At 44.2% G+C, this 18,484-nt stretch overlaps 1 protein-coding gene across 4 annotated transcripts in view; it reads right to left on the minus strand.

Moving 5' to 3' along the window:
- Window positions 1-18,484, minus strand: part of LOC138739043 (collagen alpha-2(IV) chain-like) — a 171,842-nt gene that overhangs the window by 120,941 nt on the left and 32,417 nt on the right. For 2 of the 4 annotated variants that reach the window (XM_069890422.1, XM_069890423.1), the window contains exon 4: window positions 4,603-4,683. In XM_069890422.1, coding sequence (XP_069746523.1) covers window positions 4,603-4,683 — 81 coding nt within the window. The other 2 variants (XM_069890424.1, XM_069890425.1) reach the window with 2 other exon arrangements.

An 18,484-nucleotide genomic window follows, 5' to 3' on the forward strand; every position in this document is an offset into this window, starting at 1 on the left:
GTGTTAGGCCCACAACTGTTCATCATTTACATTGATGACTTGGAGGAGGGGACAAAATGTGGTGTTGCCAAGTTTGCGGATGACACCAAATTGAGTGGAAGAGCAAATTGTAATGAGGATGTGGAGAGTCTGCAGAGGGATAGAGTTAAGCTGGATGAGTGGGCAAAGGTCTGGCAGATGGAGTACAATGTTAGTAAGTGTGAGGTTATCCACTTTGGCAAGAAAAATAAAAGAGCTGAATATTATTCAAAGGGTGAAAAACTACATCATGCTGTTGAGCAGAGGGACTTGGGAGTGCTTGTGCATGAATCGCAAAAAGTTAGGTTGCAGGTGCAGCAGGTTATTAAGAAAGCAAATGGAATGTTGGCCTTCATCGCTAGAGGAACTGAATTCAGGAGTATGGAGGTAATGTTGCAACTGTATAAGGTACTGGTGAGACCGCACCTGGAGTACTGTGTCCAGTTCTGGTCTCCATATTTGAGGAAGGATATACTGGCTTTGGAAATGGTCCAGAGGAGGTTTACTAGGTTGATCCCTGGGATGAAGGGGTTGACTTATGATGAAAGATTAAATCGTCTAGGATTGTATTCACTTGAGTTCAGAAGAATGAGAGATCTTATAGAAATATATAGGATTTTGAAGGGTATGGATAGGATAGATGTAGGAAGGTTTTTTGAGCTGGCCGGGGAAACTAAAACGAGAGGACACAGTCTCAAGATTCGGGGGAGTAGATTTAGGACAGAGATGAGGAAAAATAGTTTTTCCCAGAGAGTAGTGAATGTTTGGAATTCTCTAACCAGGGAAGTGGTTGAGGCTGCCTCATTAAACATATTTAAAATTCGGTTAGATAAATTTTTACATGATAGAGGAATTAGGGGATATGGGGAGAAGGCAGGTAGGTGGAGTTAGGTCATAAATTAGATCAGCCATGATCGTATTGAATGGCGGAGCAGGCTCGATGGGCCATTTTTGGCCTACTCCTGTTCCTACTTCCTATGTTCCTATGAAACCACGCGATCCAAAGCATCATTGTAACTGGGTTATAATGACGGCCCTGATGGGAGCATTTAAAGGTTCAAAAAGTAAATTAGCATTGAGATTTAGCCTTGGATGTATATTGATACATGTAAGCTGGGCTTACAAAAAATGTTTTTGTTATTACAACTAACTGCAGGGATATTTTTTATAAAATAATAAACTTCTGCTGAAACTCTGCACAAAAAAAATTCTAGGTGGTCATTTTGATGTCACCTGGTGCAGAATTAAACCCCCCTAGTAACACCTGTGGCCCTCTGCACACTCCCCTCCTGCCCCCTGAGTAATTTCACCTCATTTACTCCCATTAGGATCCCTCCTGATTTTGAACAGCTCCATATAATCCCTTTACATCCTCTACTTAAATTAAAAAAAACTAACAGGAATAAAAATTGACACAAATAATAATTTTGAGGCAAATTGCAGTTGACATATTGAAGGTGAACAGATTTGGGGGGGGGGGGATGTTTTCTCAATAATTTCGGAAACTGGAGGGTTCGCTATCTCTCCCTCCTGCTGACATCCTGCTGCAGGTCGAAGGTCACAAAGCAGCCTCACTGAACAAACAGTTAAAAGTAAAACAAGGCCCCTTCAATAACATTGGGCACTGTTATCAGCATGGCTCCTCTGCAGAGACAAGAGACCCAGTAGCTGGGTAAGTACCTGGAGATAAGTGTCTCTCCCCAACCCCCACCCACCCACCCAACGCAAGTTCTCCAACATTTACAACAGGATGTTCAAAATTTTATTTGATCTGACATCTGTTTCAAATCAAAAGGAGAAGCAGAAACATTGCAGTAACCTCAGTGCAGCATTAGTCAGATTCCCACATCCCAATGCATGCTACAGATCAGGGACATAATGAGTTCTGCCAACTAACCCCTCCTTCACAAATGCAGCCTCCTGCTTTCTTCAAAAGCAAAATGAAGGCACCCCCAGAATTAACTTTATCCAAGGGTATTCCCTCACTGCTTCAAAGGCTGACTGTTAACCCGTTCATTCACATACTTCTTCACCCCTTCAGCATACCCCTCCTTCCCTTGTTCCTGACTCCCACCATTTCCTCCACGGGAGAGAACTGGGGGAAGGTGAAACCTGGGGGGGGGGGGTGTATGGAGAGGAGGATGGGGCTGTGGAGAGGGGGGAGGGCGTGTGGGGAGGGAGGAGGGAAGGGGGAGGGGGGGGGATGCTGCTCTAAACACTCGGCCTCCTTGAAACTTTAACTGTGTGGCCTTAGTTCACCAACCTATTGTCTGACATGGCTCTGATCCAAATTCTGCCAGATCACTGCAGCAAAGCACCTTCGGATGTGTCACTGAACCTTTAATGTTCCCTGCAGTCCCCATCTTAATGGCATGAAGGATGTTCCCTATTCTGGAACAAACTTGATACAATCTCATCTCCAAAGGAAGACAGGTTGAGCCCACTCAGGCCTTTCAATGGAGTGGGCTACAACAGTGTTCCAGGCCCTGTGATTGATGCTGAAAGGCCAGTGGAGTTCCTCTAGCATTTTGGTGTGTCCTTACTATCTTCACAGCATCTGCAGACTTTCATGTTTCAAACAATGTTTCAGGCCTACGACCTTTGTCAGGTTTCCCTTCATTTCTTACGGGTTGCTGGCTGACCTGCTAAGTTTCTCCAGCACCTTTGTGTAACTGCTGAATAATCCCGACTCTTGCCAAACAGAAGTATCTGAGTAACAGGATTAAATGATCAAATTTTAATGGGAGTTCAGCCTAGTGGCAGACTAATTCTCCAAGTTAGTAGATGGTGAGTCTGGAGAAATCGAGAGCAAATCCCTCAAAAGCTGACATTATTAGGTGCCAGTCATGTTTAGTTCCATGGAGTGGAGTTCTCATGGAGTTGAGTAATGAATGCTTACGTTCTCAGTGAGAAGAGGTCTGGAATGCAGCTGACATATTTCATAATAGAGTTTGTAACCAGTTTAAACCAAATGACACATTGAAGAGCTTTTCACCTAAACTCTTGGATTCTCAAGGACAGAATATCCTGCAAGAGCAATGCCTCCATTCCTGATGGTATCGTACAGAGTCAGCTTAGAAAGGGGCCCTTCAGCCCAACTGGTCCATTCCATCGCAATAGTCCCCCCAAGTTAGTTCCCTGACTCTCTAAACTGATCCTATTCACATAATTATCCAAATGGCTTTTACATGTTACAATTATAACCACCTCAACTACTTCGTCTGGCAGCTCATCACCCTTCAGCTTTGGACACTCCGGGGAACAAAGTCCAAGGTCATCCAGCCTCACCTTCTAACAAATCCTCAAGACATGATGAATCTTTTCTGCACCCTTTCCGGCTTCATGATGTCCCTCCGCCAAGTGAGCAACCAGAACTATACTTAATAACCCAAATATGGTCCCTCCTCCTCTAGTCTTTGTCCTGGCCAATGAAGGCAAAGAATTATCTTCCTCAACACCCTGTCTACCTTGCGCTTACAGAGAACTATGTACCCCCCGATCTCTGTTCCACAACACTCTCTGGCACCCTACCTACCATTTACTGCGCAAACCCTTACTTACCAAAATGCATCACCAGACACATATCCAAGTTAACCTTCATCTGCCATTTCATAACCCACTTCCCCAGTGATCTAGATCAGCCATTCTCAACCCTTTTTTTTCGGCTATGGCCCCCTTTGGACTCTGGTCTACGTTTATGGGCCCCCTCCCCTGTGAAGCAGACTTTTTTGGTTTCTACATTAAAAAAATATATTTATGTTATGGGAGGTGAAATGTGCTGTGGCCCCCATGGAGGGGGTGGGGGATAGGGCCCCATTGAGAATGGCTGATCTAGACTTTGCTGTAATTTAGACAAATTTCCTCAATGACCGAAATGGCCTGTTACCGTGCTGTATGTCTAAATTTAAACATTAAAAAAAATTTATACCACCAATTTTATTGTTATGTCTTTGCCACATTGAGTACCTATTACCTGAAATTATCCTCTGTTCCCAAACAGGCACAATGTTTGCCAATGTGAGCTCTAGCTCCAGGATAACCCGAATCATTGGTGGCCCCAAGCCACAGAATGATTGACAACCCAAGCCAAGTCTGGAAGCACGCAGACACTGTTATCCATTCTAAAATCAGCTTCCAACATGCCATTCCCCAACTACATTCTCCATGGTCTTTTGCAAAGCTGCACACTACTTTAGCCTTCCTGATTTGAGTTTGCTTCAGGAAGGAAATGTCTGTCCTGTTTGTCCTTGTATCAATGGTCTGGTATGGCCATTAATTACACTTGTCAGATGCCCCCTGTTGTGAGGAGGAGTCCACTCCGACAGGGAAAATACACCTCATTATGAGGAGTCCACCCCCACAGAGAGAATACACCTCATCACGAAGGGCCCATCCCTCCCCCGTTGTGAGGGGTCTACCCAATCCAGCAGGATGCAGTACATTCCCTGCGTAACTGGGCTGCTGAGGTCACTGTGCAGTTTGGGCTGCCCTCACACTGTCATTTACTGCCACGAGGAACAGAGCAAAGCATGTGTGACTCCAGATCCATCGGTGACCAGGTTGAGACTGAGTCTGTGTACTCACCCTTGCTCCTTTCTCTGGGAAGCATTGGCATCCTGCTGAACAGTCTCTGCCGTTACAGGGTCCCAAGTAAGATTTGCCACCCTGCAGAAGAGAAAAAGTTTAGAAACAGGATGTGATTCAAGAGCAGTTGGTCCTGGAAAGGACACATTGCATTTTTACAGACTTGACGCATTCTGTAATCAAAGTCAAATGCCATGGTGTTTGGGGTAATTCAGACATAGAATAGTGAAGCATGAAGTGGAGTACACGTTAGGATGGCTACAACCGAAATCAGGGGTTTGATGCAGCAAGAACAAGTATTATCATCCAAGGCCCAAACGCACCTCGTACAATAACCCCTCCACAGAACCGTCACCTCCACTTCACTGATCACTTTACATTACTCGACAATACAATGCCAATCCACTCTATCCCTATCTACTCACATTGTGATTTGGCTGGAAAGGGGACAGAAAAGATACTGGGACTGGTGGGGTGGGGATTGGGCGGGGGGGGGGGGTTGTGGGGTGGTTGGTGGCTCAAGTTATAAGGAACATCTGGGTAGCTGAGGAATTTTCTCTCTCAAACATAGCAGCCTGAGGGAGGGACATTGTGGAGGTTGATACAATAATGAGCAACACGGATAAGGTCAGTCTTTTCCAGGATAGGGGGATGTAAAACTAGATCTAGGGGGAGAGAGGGAAAATATTTAAAGGTACCTGAGGGGTACCTTTTTCACACAGAGGGTGGTGTCAGAGGAAGTGGTAAAGATAGTTGTAGTATTCCAAAGATATTCAGACAGGTACATCAATAGGAAAGTTTTAGAGCTACAAGGGCCAAAGTGCAGGCAAGTAGGATTCACTTGGACAAGATGAGCTGAAGGACATGTTCCTTGCTATGAAAAACTATGATGCTAAAGAGAATTATAATTAAGTTGTTGCAGAAAAGACAAATCAATAGTATGGAGTACATCTTCATCACATCCACACCATTTAAACCCTGTGGTGAATTTCCTTGAGACCCACATTTTGGGGAGAGGGTCCTGATTTGCACATCCCTGTGTGGAGAGGTGAACGGGCCACCGCACTCCCTGTATCAGAGCTGATCGAGGCTGCTTGGGTGGCTGTGGAAGGTAACCATCACACTAGTACACATTATGTTGCCGTGACGAGGTCATCAATTACCCCCGCCCCCACCACCACCACAAGCTTGTAGGAAAGGCCTAGATGTGGCCCCAATAAACCAACACTTAGTAATGATTACCAAAGAGGCAAGGTATTGGAGTGGAGTGCCATGATAATCACTACCATTAGAATCAATCCCTCCACTCTTTGGGAGTGAAGAGTTTGTTCGTCTGAGCTGTCACATTGCGTGCAGAGTGTGTAGTCCTCAGCATCTGTGGGCGTAGGGAACACGTCGCTGCTTCAGATCGAAATACTGTATCAGGAATCAGAGAGTGCGGTGCTGGAGGAGGGGCAATCTTGAGGGAATGTCGCAGCACTGGGGCACTGACGGAGGGGTGGTATCAAGGCAGTGCTATCAGCAGATGGAGAGGGAAGGTTTGATTGTAGTATATAAAATGATTTTAGCCTGCTCCCTTTCGAGGAGGAGTGGAGCTCAGTGATACAAAATAAAGGGTCAGAGGCTGTACAGTTCTGCATTAGGAGTGAATGGGGAGAAACATTTTGTATATCGTGTGGTTGGAACCTGGATCACTCTGTAGCTATACGATGTGTTTATTGCCATGTACACAACTACAATGTAGAGATGCACTGAAATTCTTACTTGCTGCAGCCACACACAGAATCAAGATAACACCAACAAAAATAGTATACAATAAATTATCACAACACACAAGACAAAAAAAAGGATAATAAATATAGAGGATAGATAATTAGTGCAAAAATAAAGCAATGTTTCAGCAAATCTTGTGCTCAATTGTGGCCTTCAAAGGAATTTGATTAATATTTGGCGAGGAAAACTTTGCAAGGCTACACAAAAAGGGCTAGGGTTGAAACTAGTGGGGTACTCTCAGGCACGATCGGCTGAGTGACCTCCTGTGCTGTGCACACTAAATGGATCCATCAATGACATGTGCTGAGTGTTTATGGCACAGTACCAACAGCTGGGGTTTGGGAAACCAAAGTGGAGGACCACGAGGGAGAACCACAAAACCCCAGCTGGTTCTCTCTGGGGAAGGGAGAATTCCGTCTGGCCCACACGATTCTTGTCCCACACTGCCAAATTGATGTGTAAACCTCATTGACCAAGCTCTGTGGCTTTATGCAAAGAATTTCCTGACCAAAATTTTATTTAGATGTGGCTGAGAGAGAAAATTCAGTCAGGAGGTCTTGCCAAGGCCACACTATCAGAAAATTTCAGTAGATCGTCTAATGTATATGGCCATAAACTCCATCATTAACATCTTAGCAACATGATAAAGCCTCTCCACTTGATCAGCAACCTGGGAATTCCAGCTCTAGAGGAATATATTCAACTAATCACTCTGCTCTGAATGAGATTCAGTCCTGTTCCTGGCTACCTTTACTATTAACTGAAGTTGGAGAAAGTATTTCCTTTGTTTTGAGAGCAGCAGGACCCACAGTGTCAGTCTCCCCTGTACTGGGGAAGGGATGTTAAACTGTGTGTGTCCTTGAACATCCACAAAAGCTCACCAACATGTGTGTTGCATGCCCTACACAGACGTTTTGTCTCACATGGCTTACAGTTCACCTTAAATGGTTACAAGATTGCAGGAGTGAGTCTAGCTTCCAAGAACCCAGGCGAGAGGTCAGAGTCGGTATTCTGCTGAGCTCAGGCCAAGTTCAGGAAGAAGAAGAAGAAGAAATGTGGGAATTTTTAAAAGGGCATTCTTTATCCATGTTGGTGTGGAGGGTTAGGATGCTGCATACCAACCATTTCCAGTGGCCCTGTGCAGATATCAGTGGGACATTAACCACGCCTGTTAATTAATGCTGTGTCATTTCCAACACCCAGCTCTTAAATTTAATTCCTGGTAATGGCTTTTGCTGATTGTGCAAGGATCACGGAGGGACTGAGTAGAGAAACATCCCTGCAACCAATTTGCTAACATTCTCCAGCATTTCCATGTTTGAAATCTAATTATTCGTTGAGCTGCAGTGACTGCATGTTAACACACTATCCATAAGCTTCTTTCTTCTTGGCACAGCCTGTCTATTGAGTATCAAAGCTCAATGTACAAAGTGCTTTTGACAACCACTGAAGACAAAACTTCATAGATCAAGCTCTGAGGCGGCTCTGTTACAGTGACAGGGCCTCCTTTATTCCAATATTCTGCAATAAAATGTGGGAGAGGAAAGAGTAGCCTCAAGATTCCTGACAATCAGATGGTTTCAATAAGTTATTTCCAAAGTGGAAGTGTAAATGAAGAAGCAACTAAAACTGAAGCTCAGACAGCTTAGAAACACAGGACACTTTCTCCCAGAACGGGAGGGGTGTATAGATGGACTGAGGGTGGGGCAGGAGGTATAAATGTCAGTTGATCACTCATGAAAAGCAGAATTCTGGAGAAGCTTCACTGCCCAGAGATGGGAAGGTGGGTGGTCACAGGAAGGGATGGGAGAGGGGGACGGTGGATGATCACAGGAGTGGGTGGGAGAGGGGGGACGGTAGATGGTCACAGAAGGGGGAGGAAGAGGGGAAGGTGGATAAACACAAGAGGGGAGAAGAGATAGATAGAGGCTGGCATATAGGAACACCAGTGTGGAGCAGGGGGACCCTATGGCCCATTTTTGAGCTGAGTATGCTGTTCAACGTATCCTTAACGAGAAGGCATTCAGCCCATTGAGTCTGTGCTGGGTTTTGGAACAATCCCATCAGTTCTGTTCTCCCAATTATTTCTGATCTGGCTCACATGCCCATCAACAAACTACCACACCACCAGTCTCTACTCCCCCGTCTTGGTAACACGCCTCCAGTGTCTTCTCCCCCGTCTTGGTAACATGTCTCCAGTGTCTACTCCCCCGTCTTGGTAATGCACTTCCAGTCTCTACTCCAGTGGTTCTCAATCTTTTTATTTCCACCCACATCCCACTTTAAGTAATCCCTATGCCATTGGTGCTCTGCGATTAGTCATGGATTGCTTAAGGTGGGACGTGGGTGGAAAGAAAAAGGTTGAAAACCACTGGTCTACTCCATCTCATTGTCTCTGTAGCACCCCTCTAGTCCCTATCCTCTTCACTCCCTATAACTCCCTCCAACCCTGACACCCCTCCAGTCTCTACTCCCCCTCATTGTCACTGTAAACCCCTCCAGTCCCCACCCTATCACTCTCTCTGTTGGTCCTATCCCCTATTGAGATATGTTGATCTTGCAGGAAGACTGGTCACAAAACTAGAAAATGTTAGAAATGTTTGAACCTAATAAAGTAGCCACCTCCAGCCCCTACATTCCTCCCCATCTCTTCAACTCCCTCTGACCCCTGTACTCCTCCCTATCCTTATAATCCCCTCTGACATTTGCATCTGTCCCTATCTCTAACTACTTCTGGCCCCTACATCTCTCCCTATCTCCGTAACCCCCTTCCAGCCCCTACACCCCTGTGTGATCTTCGCTCCCATTCCAATTCCTCACTTTCCTCTCTTTGCTCCTGGTGGACCGTGCCTTCGTCTGCTCAACTCGTACATCCAAGATTTCTCCTCTGAACCCTTTGATAAATTCTTCTCCCTAAAACCCACCACTCTGAGCTGGTTTGTGAGCCCTTCGTCCCATCTCCATCTTTTGCACTTGTTTATTTCTATCTAACTCTGTTTTCCAGATGCATTGACCTCTGGTGTCATTGTTATTTGCCATTCTCCCTTCAGCCAATGTAACCACAGGAGACTGAATGTCCTGGTGTTTCAGGACAGTTGCGACCCTAGCCCATTCTGCACACAAACTGTAACACAGAGCAACTGCAGACTGATGCAAGAAGGAAGCCAAGTCACACTTCAAGCTAAATTCACAGAGACCAGGAAGACCACATTTCATCGCCTTGTTCTCACTGTCTGGAATCAATTGGAGCCTGACCATTAAAGGAGATGCAACCAAAGGCAACATCTTGAAAGTTGTGTCGATTTGGAAGCCTCATCCTGAAATGCGACCAATCAGAACAAACCACTGCCATTAAATATTTATATCCGCAATACATTCTTTCCCTGCCAGAATCTTTCAGCTTCAGACTGTTGACACAGCTCCACTCAATCTGTAGACTGAACCTACGCAAGCTGTGAAGTGAAAGCAATTTTTACCCCTGCCCTCTCATTTGTTAGGGCACGTTGAATCGCTCTGTTTTAGGAAATGTTACAGCTCTGACCTGTCACGATGCACATGCAATCTCTCACAGTGAAAAATCTCAGAAGGGATCTAATCAACCGTTACCTACATTTGTAAGAGTTAAAGCGCTACATGAATAGAAAGCATTAGGCACAGTGTTGAGGCACACCCAGCTCTTTCTGCAGCCTACAAGACAGTGAAATGTTTCTGAAAATTCCAGAACAGGATGATCAGTGAAAGGAATCCAGAGAAATGCCAGGGTCATCAGCAAAAGAATGGACATTTAAAACACATAAGACCAAACATGAGAATAGGCATGCGGTAGAATGCCTGTGTGATGAATAATTATTTCAGTTTGAGATTAGAAAAATGGGTTGATCTAGCAGGAAGACTGGTCACAAAGCAAAAAAATGCTAGAAATGTTTGAAGCTAATACAGTATTTCCCCAAAATTATCTGAGTTCCGTTCTGACCAACCAGCTGGATCTCAAAGAGGACACAAGTCAGACACTATCAGTCCCCACACTGATCCCACTGCCCCAAACACTCCTGACATCCCACTATCAGTCCCCACACTGATCCCACTGCCCCAAGCACTCCTGACATCCCACTATCAGTCCCCACACTGATCCTACTGGCCCACTCTCCCGACAGCCCGCTATCAGTCCCCACACTGGTCCCACTGCCCCGCACTCTCCTGCAACCCTCTGTACCTGTACAGAATCCTTTTATCCTGAGAACTGTGACAGATGCTGTGATGTACACAATGTCTGGATACTGTCTGACAGTCACCAACATACACATGCAGCCCTTAGTACTGGTTAACATATGACTAAGCATTCCCCCCACCGCACAACAGACAGAACTTTTCGCCCTTACTTGTGTCTGCATTCCAGCCAAGGACATGAACATTTATACTGACTGTTGCTATGTTCTTGGAATCGTCCATGATTTCAGGGCATCGTGGCAACATCGCGGTTTTCTCTGCCAGCACCCCGATCAAAACGCCTCGTGTCCAGAAACTTCTAAAATTCCTCCAATTGCCCCCAAAAATCTGGCTATTATTAAATGCACTGTCCATATCACAGGATAAGACCCATAACTAAAGGGAATGCATTGGCTGATACAGTGGCCAAACAGACAGCTTGTGGCTCGTTAAAATCGGTACCCCTGCGGATGGGGTCCTAGTGGGACAACTGGTCATTCCAGACATGGATACGGTAAGACAATTGCAGAGGGACACCTCTGCTGTTGAAATACAATTCTTGGACCAAGAGGACTGCAGTCAGGCCTCCTCAACAGGTCTTTGGCCCATCCCTCTGGGTCAGGTTTGTGTACCTGATGTATTCTTACCTAGAGTTTTGACATACCCGCACTCCCTCGCCCATGCTGGAAGGGATGGAATAGTGAGAATGGTAAGAGACATGGTGGCACCCTAAAATTTACCAGGAAGCATTACAGCAGGTCTCCGAGTGCAGAATTTGTCAATCTTGGTAAAGCCATCCAAGCGCCAGTTGGAAGTACACCTATGCCATCACGACCATTTGAATGCATTCAGATAGATTTTATTGAAATGTCGTGGGCCCATTGCTATAAACTCTGCTTGGTAATAATAGATTTGTTTAGTAGGTGGATTGAAGCCTTGCCAACGACTAATTGTGCCTGCTGGAACAGCGGTCCCATTAATATTACAGGAGGTTTGGCCTCACCACAATTATTAGTTCGGACAATGGTCCACATTTTATTGCCCCTATTAACAAAGAACTACGTGATTACTTTAAGATAAATGGAGTATTGAAAAATAACAAAGTTAATGGGAGAAATGGGACAAAGTTGGATCAAGGTGTTTCCCCTAGCACTGTTTGAAATGAGGATAACCCCTCACAGCGTAACAAAATTATCTCTGGCCGAAATTATGTATGGCAGGCCAATGAGAACCCCTGGGGGGGGGGCGCAAGTAAGGAGAGGCAAGTAACCTTGGACCTACATGCTCTAAATGATGAAATTTTAACCCATGTTCAATGACTCTCTGCTGTAGTCAGTTTTGCATTCACAGGTAAAGGAATGTTTACCTATCGGAAGGAAAAAGATGGCCGATGGATGGAAAGGACCATTCCAAGTACTGCTTACTACGGCTTTAAAGGTCGAAGGGCACCCTGCTGGGTATACTTGACAGACTATAAAAGAGTTGGTGCCAGAGTGCCCCCTCAATCCCTTCAAGGGTGAAGATGCTTATCCAATATTGACTGGCTTTGATGTTTTCTTGGACTCTTGCTTTGCATCTCAATTTGTTTATTTCAAATGCATAATTTGTTGATTGGTAATCATACTGTAGGCTATCCAGTGTCAAGATCAGCAAGGTCTCTGTTTTCGAGAAGTAGTTGAAGAACTAAAGGAAGCTGCAGGGGACCCAAGGGGTTCTTCTTGGTGGGAGGCAGGGGGCATTGTTGGGTTTTTGGTTAGCCTCACTCTAATCGCTTGCCAAAAACATGTGAATTAGAGGGTAGAAGTAATGAACAGTAAAGCATAGTAATGGGAATGTAATTTTGGGAAATCAGTTAAAGCAGGGACTTAATAGGACTATCCAAAGGGTTGATAAATGTCAAGGCTATAGAGAAATTTATCATTGATAATATTTATTCAACATACTTGGGGAGATCAAGGATTCCATGAAGAGGTCGATGGATTAAAATGTTTGGCGACCCTAGTCAAAGGAAAATAAGAGTTGCCAATGTGACCATGGCACTAGTTGCCCTGCTTGCCATGATGGTACGGGCTGGGCCTGCATGAGGGTAAATATAACTCACACTTATCCTTGCATAGAAAAGACTGGTCAGGCTAGAGAGTGTAAGGTCTGACAAAGTAGGTTACACTGCAAGTGTCTGAAGCAGAGTTTCTCAACCTTTTTACCCTTGTGGAACCCTTGAAATAGTTTTCATGTCTCACGAACCCCTGCATAAAAATTATTATATGCCATTGTTAATATATATCTTTTTTATTTTATCGTAGTTCACGAGGTAAACATTATATTTTCTTTCGGATAAAATTTTTAAGGGAAAAAATGACCCCTTTTTTTGTCAACTTTATTGGTAATGCAAAGTAAATTATACTGCTCATTTATGAGACCTCATACCGAGGTTTTCATTTTAAATAATGAAGCCTTTATTATAATAACCAAGGATTTTCCAACAATATGCAGTCTGTGTATAGTAAAATTATGAATATAAAATTAAACAAAAATTACTCAAAAATGCATGAGCCCATTTATCACTATTTCTCACGGAACCCCTAGCGGCCTCTTGCGGAACCCTGGTTGAGAAATACTGGTCTAAAGGAAAGCTACCTATCCCTGACTCAAGGGCATCAGCTGGTTTGTGGGTTCAGTAACAGAACCCACCTGACCAGGGGAAATGCTACTTTTACATCAACACAAGGACCCAATTATTCTTTTGAGTTTTAATTTGTCCACAAATTCCCAAGAAATGACAAAGTCACCTGTTATTGGTTATGTGTTTCTCCTTAATGGTACCTACACCACAGCCCTACTGCAACTGCCAACGTATGTGGCTGTTGGAATTATTGGTCCTCCTACCGTACCATGCCCTATTGATGCCCCTGTTAAACATTAAGGAGTTGCCCTCTCTGTGAGTGCTGAGTTTTGTGAGGATTGGAAGACCCTGGGATCACCAATTGAGCACATAAGCTTGAGTGCCTTGACTTTTGGCAGAACTGCTGGTATGGTAGCTACGAACAACTGTAATGATCTTATGTGTGGCTTAACACTTCTGGGTAATGAAACGTCCAGGGAGAAGGGTGGAGTCTGCACCATTGTAGGTGACAAGTACTTTTCTGGGATACAGGTCCATTCCCACAACATCACCGAGCACTCAGATAATATCAAGGAGTATGTTGATAATCTGTGGTCTTTCAGGTGGCTAGGAGGAACTGTTCTCTATGGCTCTATACTCCTGATTATTATTGTACTTTTGCTCTTGCTCCATTGTTTACTACCCATATGTAGGGACTTTTGTTCCATTTATTTATTATTCATAATCATCATTCACATAGTTAAAAGGAGGGAATGAAAGAGTTTAAAAACATGTTGTGGTAGAGGTTGCTGATGTCGCTAAATGTCAAGGGAAATTAAATGCCCAAGAACCATCGTGCAAGTTGCCTGAAGCCACTTAGATAAGGAATGAGATGTGGCCAGTGTGCACATCCTGCAATTGTACCTACATCCTTGTAACTTTCTGCTAATCAATGAATTTCTCTTAAAATGTGAAAAACAATTCCGTGTATGGGCAAGGTGTGTGACAAAAACAATCTAAAAGATGTGAAATTTTAACTGTGAATTGAGTGGGTGTTCAGGATGGACATGATGTAGGCAGTGCACTGTGCAATCTGTTCTGCCACTCCCATCTAGACGCAAGTTGATTTTGCAAGTCATGTGTAGTTTGTCTGTTAGACTTTTAGATCACCACATTATTAAAAACACCTTAACACCCCTTTTATTTGATGCACTTATTTGGAATTGGGCATCACAACAAAGCCAGCCTTTATTGCTCAAGAAGTCGGGGGCGAACAGCAACCTTGATGTACTGCATCTCCAGTGAAAGTTCTCTTGTGATGCTGTTGGAGATACTTCCGTGGTTTGTGGTCCCAATGACGATTATGCATTTCCAAGAGTAGGACTTAGGAACCAGCAGGTGATGTACTCATATACCTGTTTCCCTTGTCTTTGGTAGTAGAGGTCATAATGTTGGGAAGAGCCTAGGTAAGTAACTGGCAGGCATTAATTAGGCAGTATTCATTTCTGCCACTATGAGCAATGGTAGAGTGTGTGACTGTTTAACATGATGAATGGGGTGTCAATCAGGGGCTACTTTGTCCTAGATGGTGTCAAGTATCATTGGAGCTGCACTCATCCGAGAACATTCCACCACATTCTCACCACCCTCTGAGTGAGGAATTTCTCCCTAATGCTCCCCTTCACCATTCACTTTTCACCCTTAACCCATGTCCTCTAATTCTTGTCTCACCTAATCTCAGTGGAGAAGCCATGTTTACAGTTACCTATCATACCCCTTATAATTTCATATGCTTCTATCAAATCACCCCTCCTTCTTTGATGCTCCAGGGAACAATGTCCTAACCTGTTTAACCTTTCCCTATGACATCTCAAGTCCCAGCAACATCCTTGTAAATCTTCTCTTCACCCTTTCAATCTTATTGATACACCAAACCTGCATGCAATACTTCAAATTTGGCCTCACCAATGCCTTATACAACTTCAGCATAACATCCCAGCTCCTGTACTTAATATTTTGATTCATGAATGTGCCATAAGATCTCTTTACAACCTTATATACATATGACACCCAATTTCACACAATGATAATTCTGCATTCCCTCGGTTCTACCACACTCCACAGCGCCCTACCATTTACCATCCAAGTTCTATGCTGATTTCTGCTCCAAAAGAGCAACTCCTCACTTGCCTGCATTAAATTCCACCCGTTTTCAGCCCATTTTTCTAGCTGGTCCAGATACCTCTGCAAGTGTTGAAAGCCCTTCTTGCTGACCATGACACCTCTAACATTTGTGCAAACTGCAAATTCGCTGATCTAATTTTCCACATAGGGCAGCACGGTTGGTGTAGCGGTTAGTGCAACGCCTTTACAGCGCCAGCAATCGGAACTGGACTGGGGTTCGAATCCTGCACTCTCTTTAAGGAGTTTGTACGTTCTCCCTGTGTCTGTGTGGGTTTTCTCTGGGGGCTCCGGTTTATTCCCTCCATTCAAAATGTACTGAGTGTGTAGACTAATGGGATGTAAATTGGATGATACGAACTCATGGGCCGAATTGGCCTTTTACCAGCTGTACTGTATGTCTAACTCTAAATCATCTAGATCATTGCTATAGATGACAAACAACAATGGATCCAGCCCCGATCCCTGAGGCATACCACTAGTCACAGGCATCCAGTTAGGGAGGCAATCCTCTCCTACAACTCTCTGGATTTATCTCTCAAAGCCAATGACTGATCTAATTTTCTACCTCATCCTCTATACCAAATGACTGAACCTTCTTGAACAACCCACCATGTGGGGCCTTCTCATAGGCCTTAAAAAGTCCCTGTAGACAACATCCACCATCTTTCCTTCATCAACTTTCCTGGTGACATCCTTGAAAAACTTTAAGATTGGCTAGCTATAACCTACTAGGCAGAAAGCCACATTGACTATTCCTATTTTGTCCCTGTCTATCCAAGTACTTGTATATCCAGCCTCTTAAAATACCTTTCGGCAACTTACCATCACTGATGTCAAGCTCACAGGCTTATCATTTCCAAATTTATCCTTAGAGCCTTTCTCAATCAACAGAACAACATTAGCTATCCTCCAATTCTCTGGCACCTCACCCATGGCCAAAGATATTTGAAATACCTCTACTAGGGGCCTTGCAATTTCTGCACCCTCATGGTCCAAGGAAGTATCTTGTCAGGCCTTGGGGATTTATCCACCTTTATTTACCTCAAAACAGCAAGAACCTCATCCTCTGCTGTCTGAACATGGTCCTCGATTTCACTGTAGTTTTGCCTTATTCTATAGACACTGTGTCCATGTCCTGAGTAAATATAGATATAAAAAATCTATACAAGATCTCTTCAACTCTTTTGGCTGTAAACACAAATGACCACCCTAATCTTCAAGAGGACCATTTTTTCCCTTGCTATCCTTTTGCTCTTAACATCTTTATATTTAAATAAATTTAGACAGAGTAACAGTCCATTTCAGCCACCCCAATTACACCCCAATGACCTACAACGCTGGTGCATTTCGAACAGTGGGAGGAAACTGGAGCCCCCGGGGAAAACCCACACAGACACAGGAAGAACGTGCAAACTCCTTATGGACAGTGCTAGATTCGAACCCCTATTCCAGTCACTGGCACTATAACGGCATTGCACTAACCGCTACGCCAAACCTACTGCCCTTCTCATATAAGCCCTTGGGATTTTCTGTCAACTTGACTGCCAGAGTAACCTCACACCTTTTTGCTCCCGATTCCCTTCTCAAATGTTTTCTTGCATTTCTTAAGCTCCTCAAGAGTCTCATTTCCCCCTTGTGCTTAAACCTGCAGTACATCTCCTCCTTCTTAACTAAGGTCTCAATATCTCTTGAAAACTAAGGTTCTCTATACCTCTTAATCTTGCCTTTAATTCTGACAAATACTCTCAAAATTTCATTTTTGAAGACCTCTGACTTGCCAAACATACCTTTGCCAGTAAACAACCTGTCCCAATCCATACATACCAGACCCTTTTTCATTCCATTAAAATTGGCCTTTATCCAATTTAGAATCTTAATCTGAGGACCAGACTCTGCCCCTATCCAAATTATTTTGAAACTAATGGGAAACACAGTTAGGGCAACAGTTAGTGCAATACAGTTACAGAGCCATTGATGTTCTGTGGGATTCTCTCTCTCTGCTCCCCATCTGTAATCCCTGCTGCTCTCAAGCTCTACAACCATATTTCTTCAACCGCGGGGTCTACAGATTTTCGTATTTCACTACTGTTACAGCATCGGTGATCCAGCTTCAAATCCAGCGCTGTCTGTAAGGAGTTTGCACGTTCTCCCTGTGACCTGCATGGGTTTTCTCCAGGTGCTTCTGTTTCCTCCCAACCTCCAAAATGGACCAGGTTAGTAGGTTAAATGGGAGGCACTGATTGGATGGGCCTTCTGCTGTGCTGAATTTCTGAAATTTAAATTATGATCACGAGATCCAAAGTGTTCCCTTATAAACACCAGAGAGAAGTGGGTGATATCATTTATATAAAGGGATACAAGCAGCGGGAGGTGATAGGATAGAAGATGTGAGAGGCGGAGAGACAGGAAGCGGGAAAACCATTCATAAATGGGGAGGGGGAAAAAAAAGAGGGTCAACAAAATTATTGATGATGAAAAATTACGACCTGTCTGCTTCTTGCCACATCTCAGCCCATTCCTGAACGTTACCTGTGTTTAACCCCATGCAAATATGTGGCTGTTTAATCATCAGTGAAGGTCTCCACTTCTAAACCTACGTTGGTCAAAGGAGAGACACTGAGGTGACAGAGTCCTGGACACTGCTCAGAGCATCTCTTGCAGTGATGTTCTGGAGTTAGTATGTGTGACATCAGACAATCACAACTGTATTACTTTGTGTGAGGTCTGACCACAACCACTCAAATGTTTCCCCTCTTGCTGCTAATTGACCTCAGTTTCACCAGAAGTCTTTGATAGCACTAAAATTTGGGTGGCTTGTTTAACATAGTGGTTAGCACAGCACTATTCCAGCTGGTGCTGCCTGCAAAGAGTTTATACATTCTCCTAGTGAACTCGTGGGTTTCCTTGGGGTGCTCCGGCTTCCTCCCATGTTCCAGTGCCATATGGATGTATTTTGGAAGCGCAGGCATGTGAACCGGAAGGGCCTGTTACCGTGATTTGTACATTAAGTTAAATACAGAAAAAGTTGGGAGCACTCTGCAGGTCAGGCAGCATTGTGAAGGGAGAGGAAACAGGTGTGCCTCAAATTATAGAGTTTGCAGAGAGAGCAGACATAAT

This window comes from Narcine bancroftii, chromosome 7, assembly GCF_036971445.1.
Source record: "Narcine bancroftii isolate sNarBan1 chromosome 7, sNarBan1.hap1, whole genome shotgun sequence".
NCBI lineage: Eukaryota > Metazoa > Chordata > Chondrichthyes > Torpediniformes > Narcinidae > Narcine > Narcine bancroftii.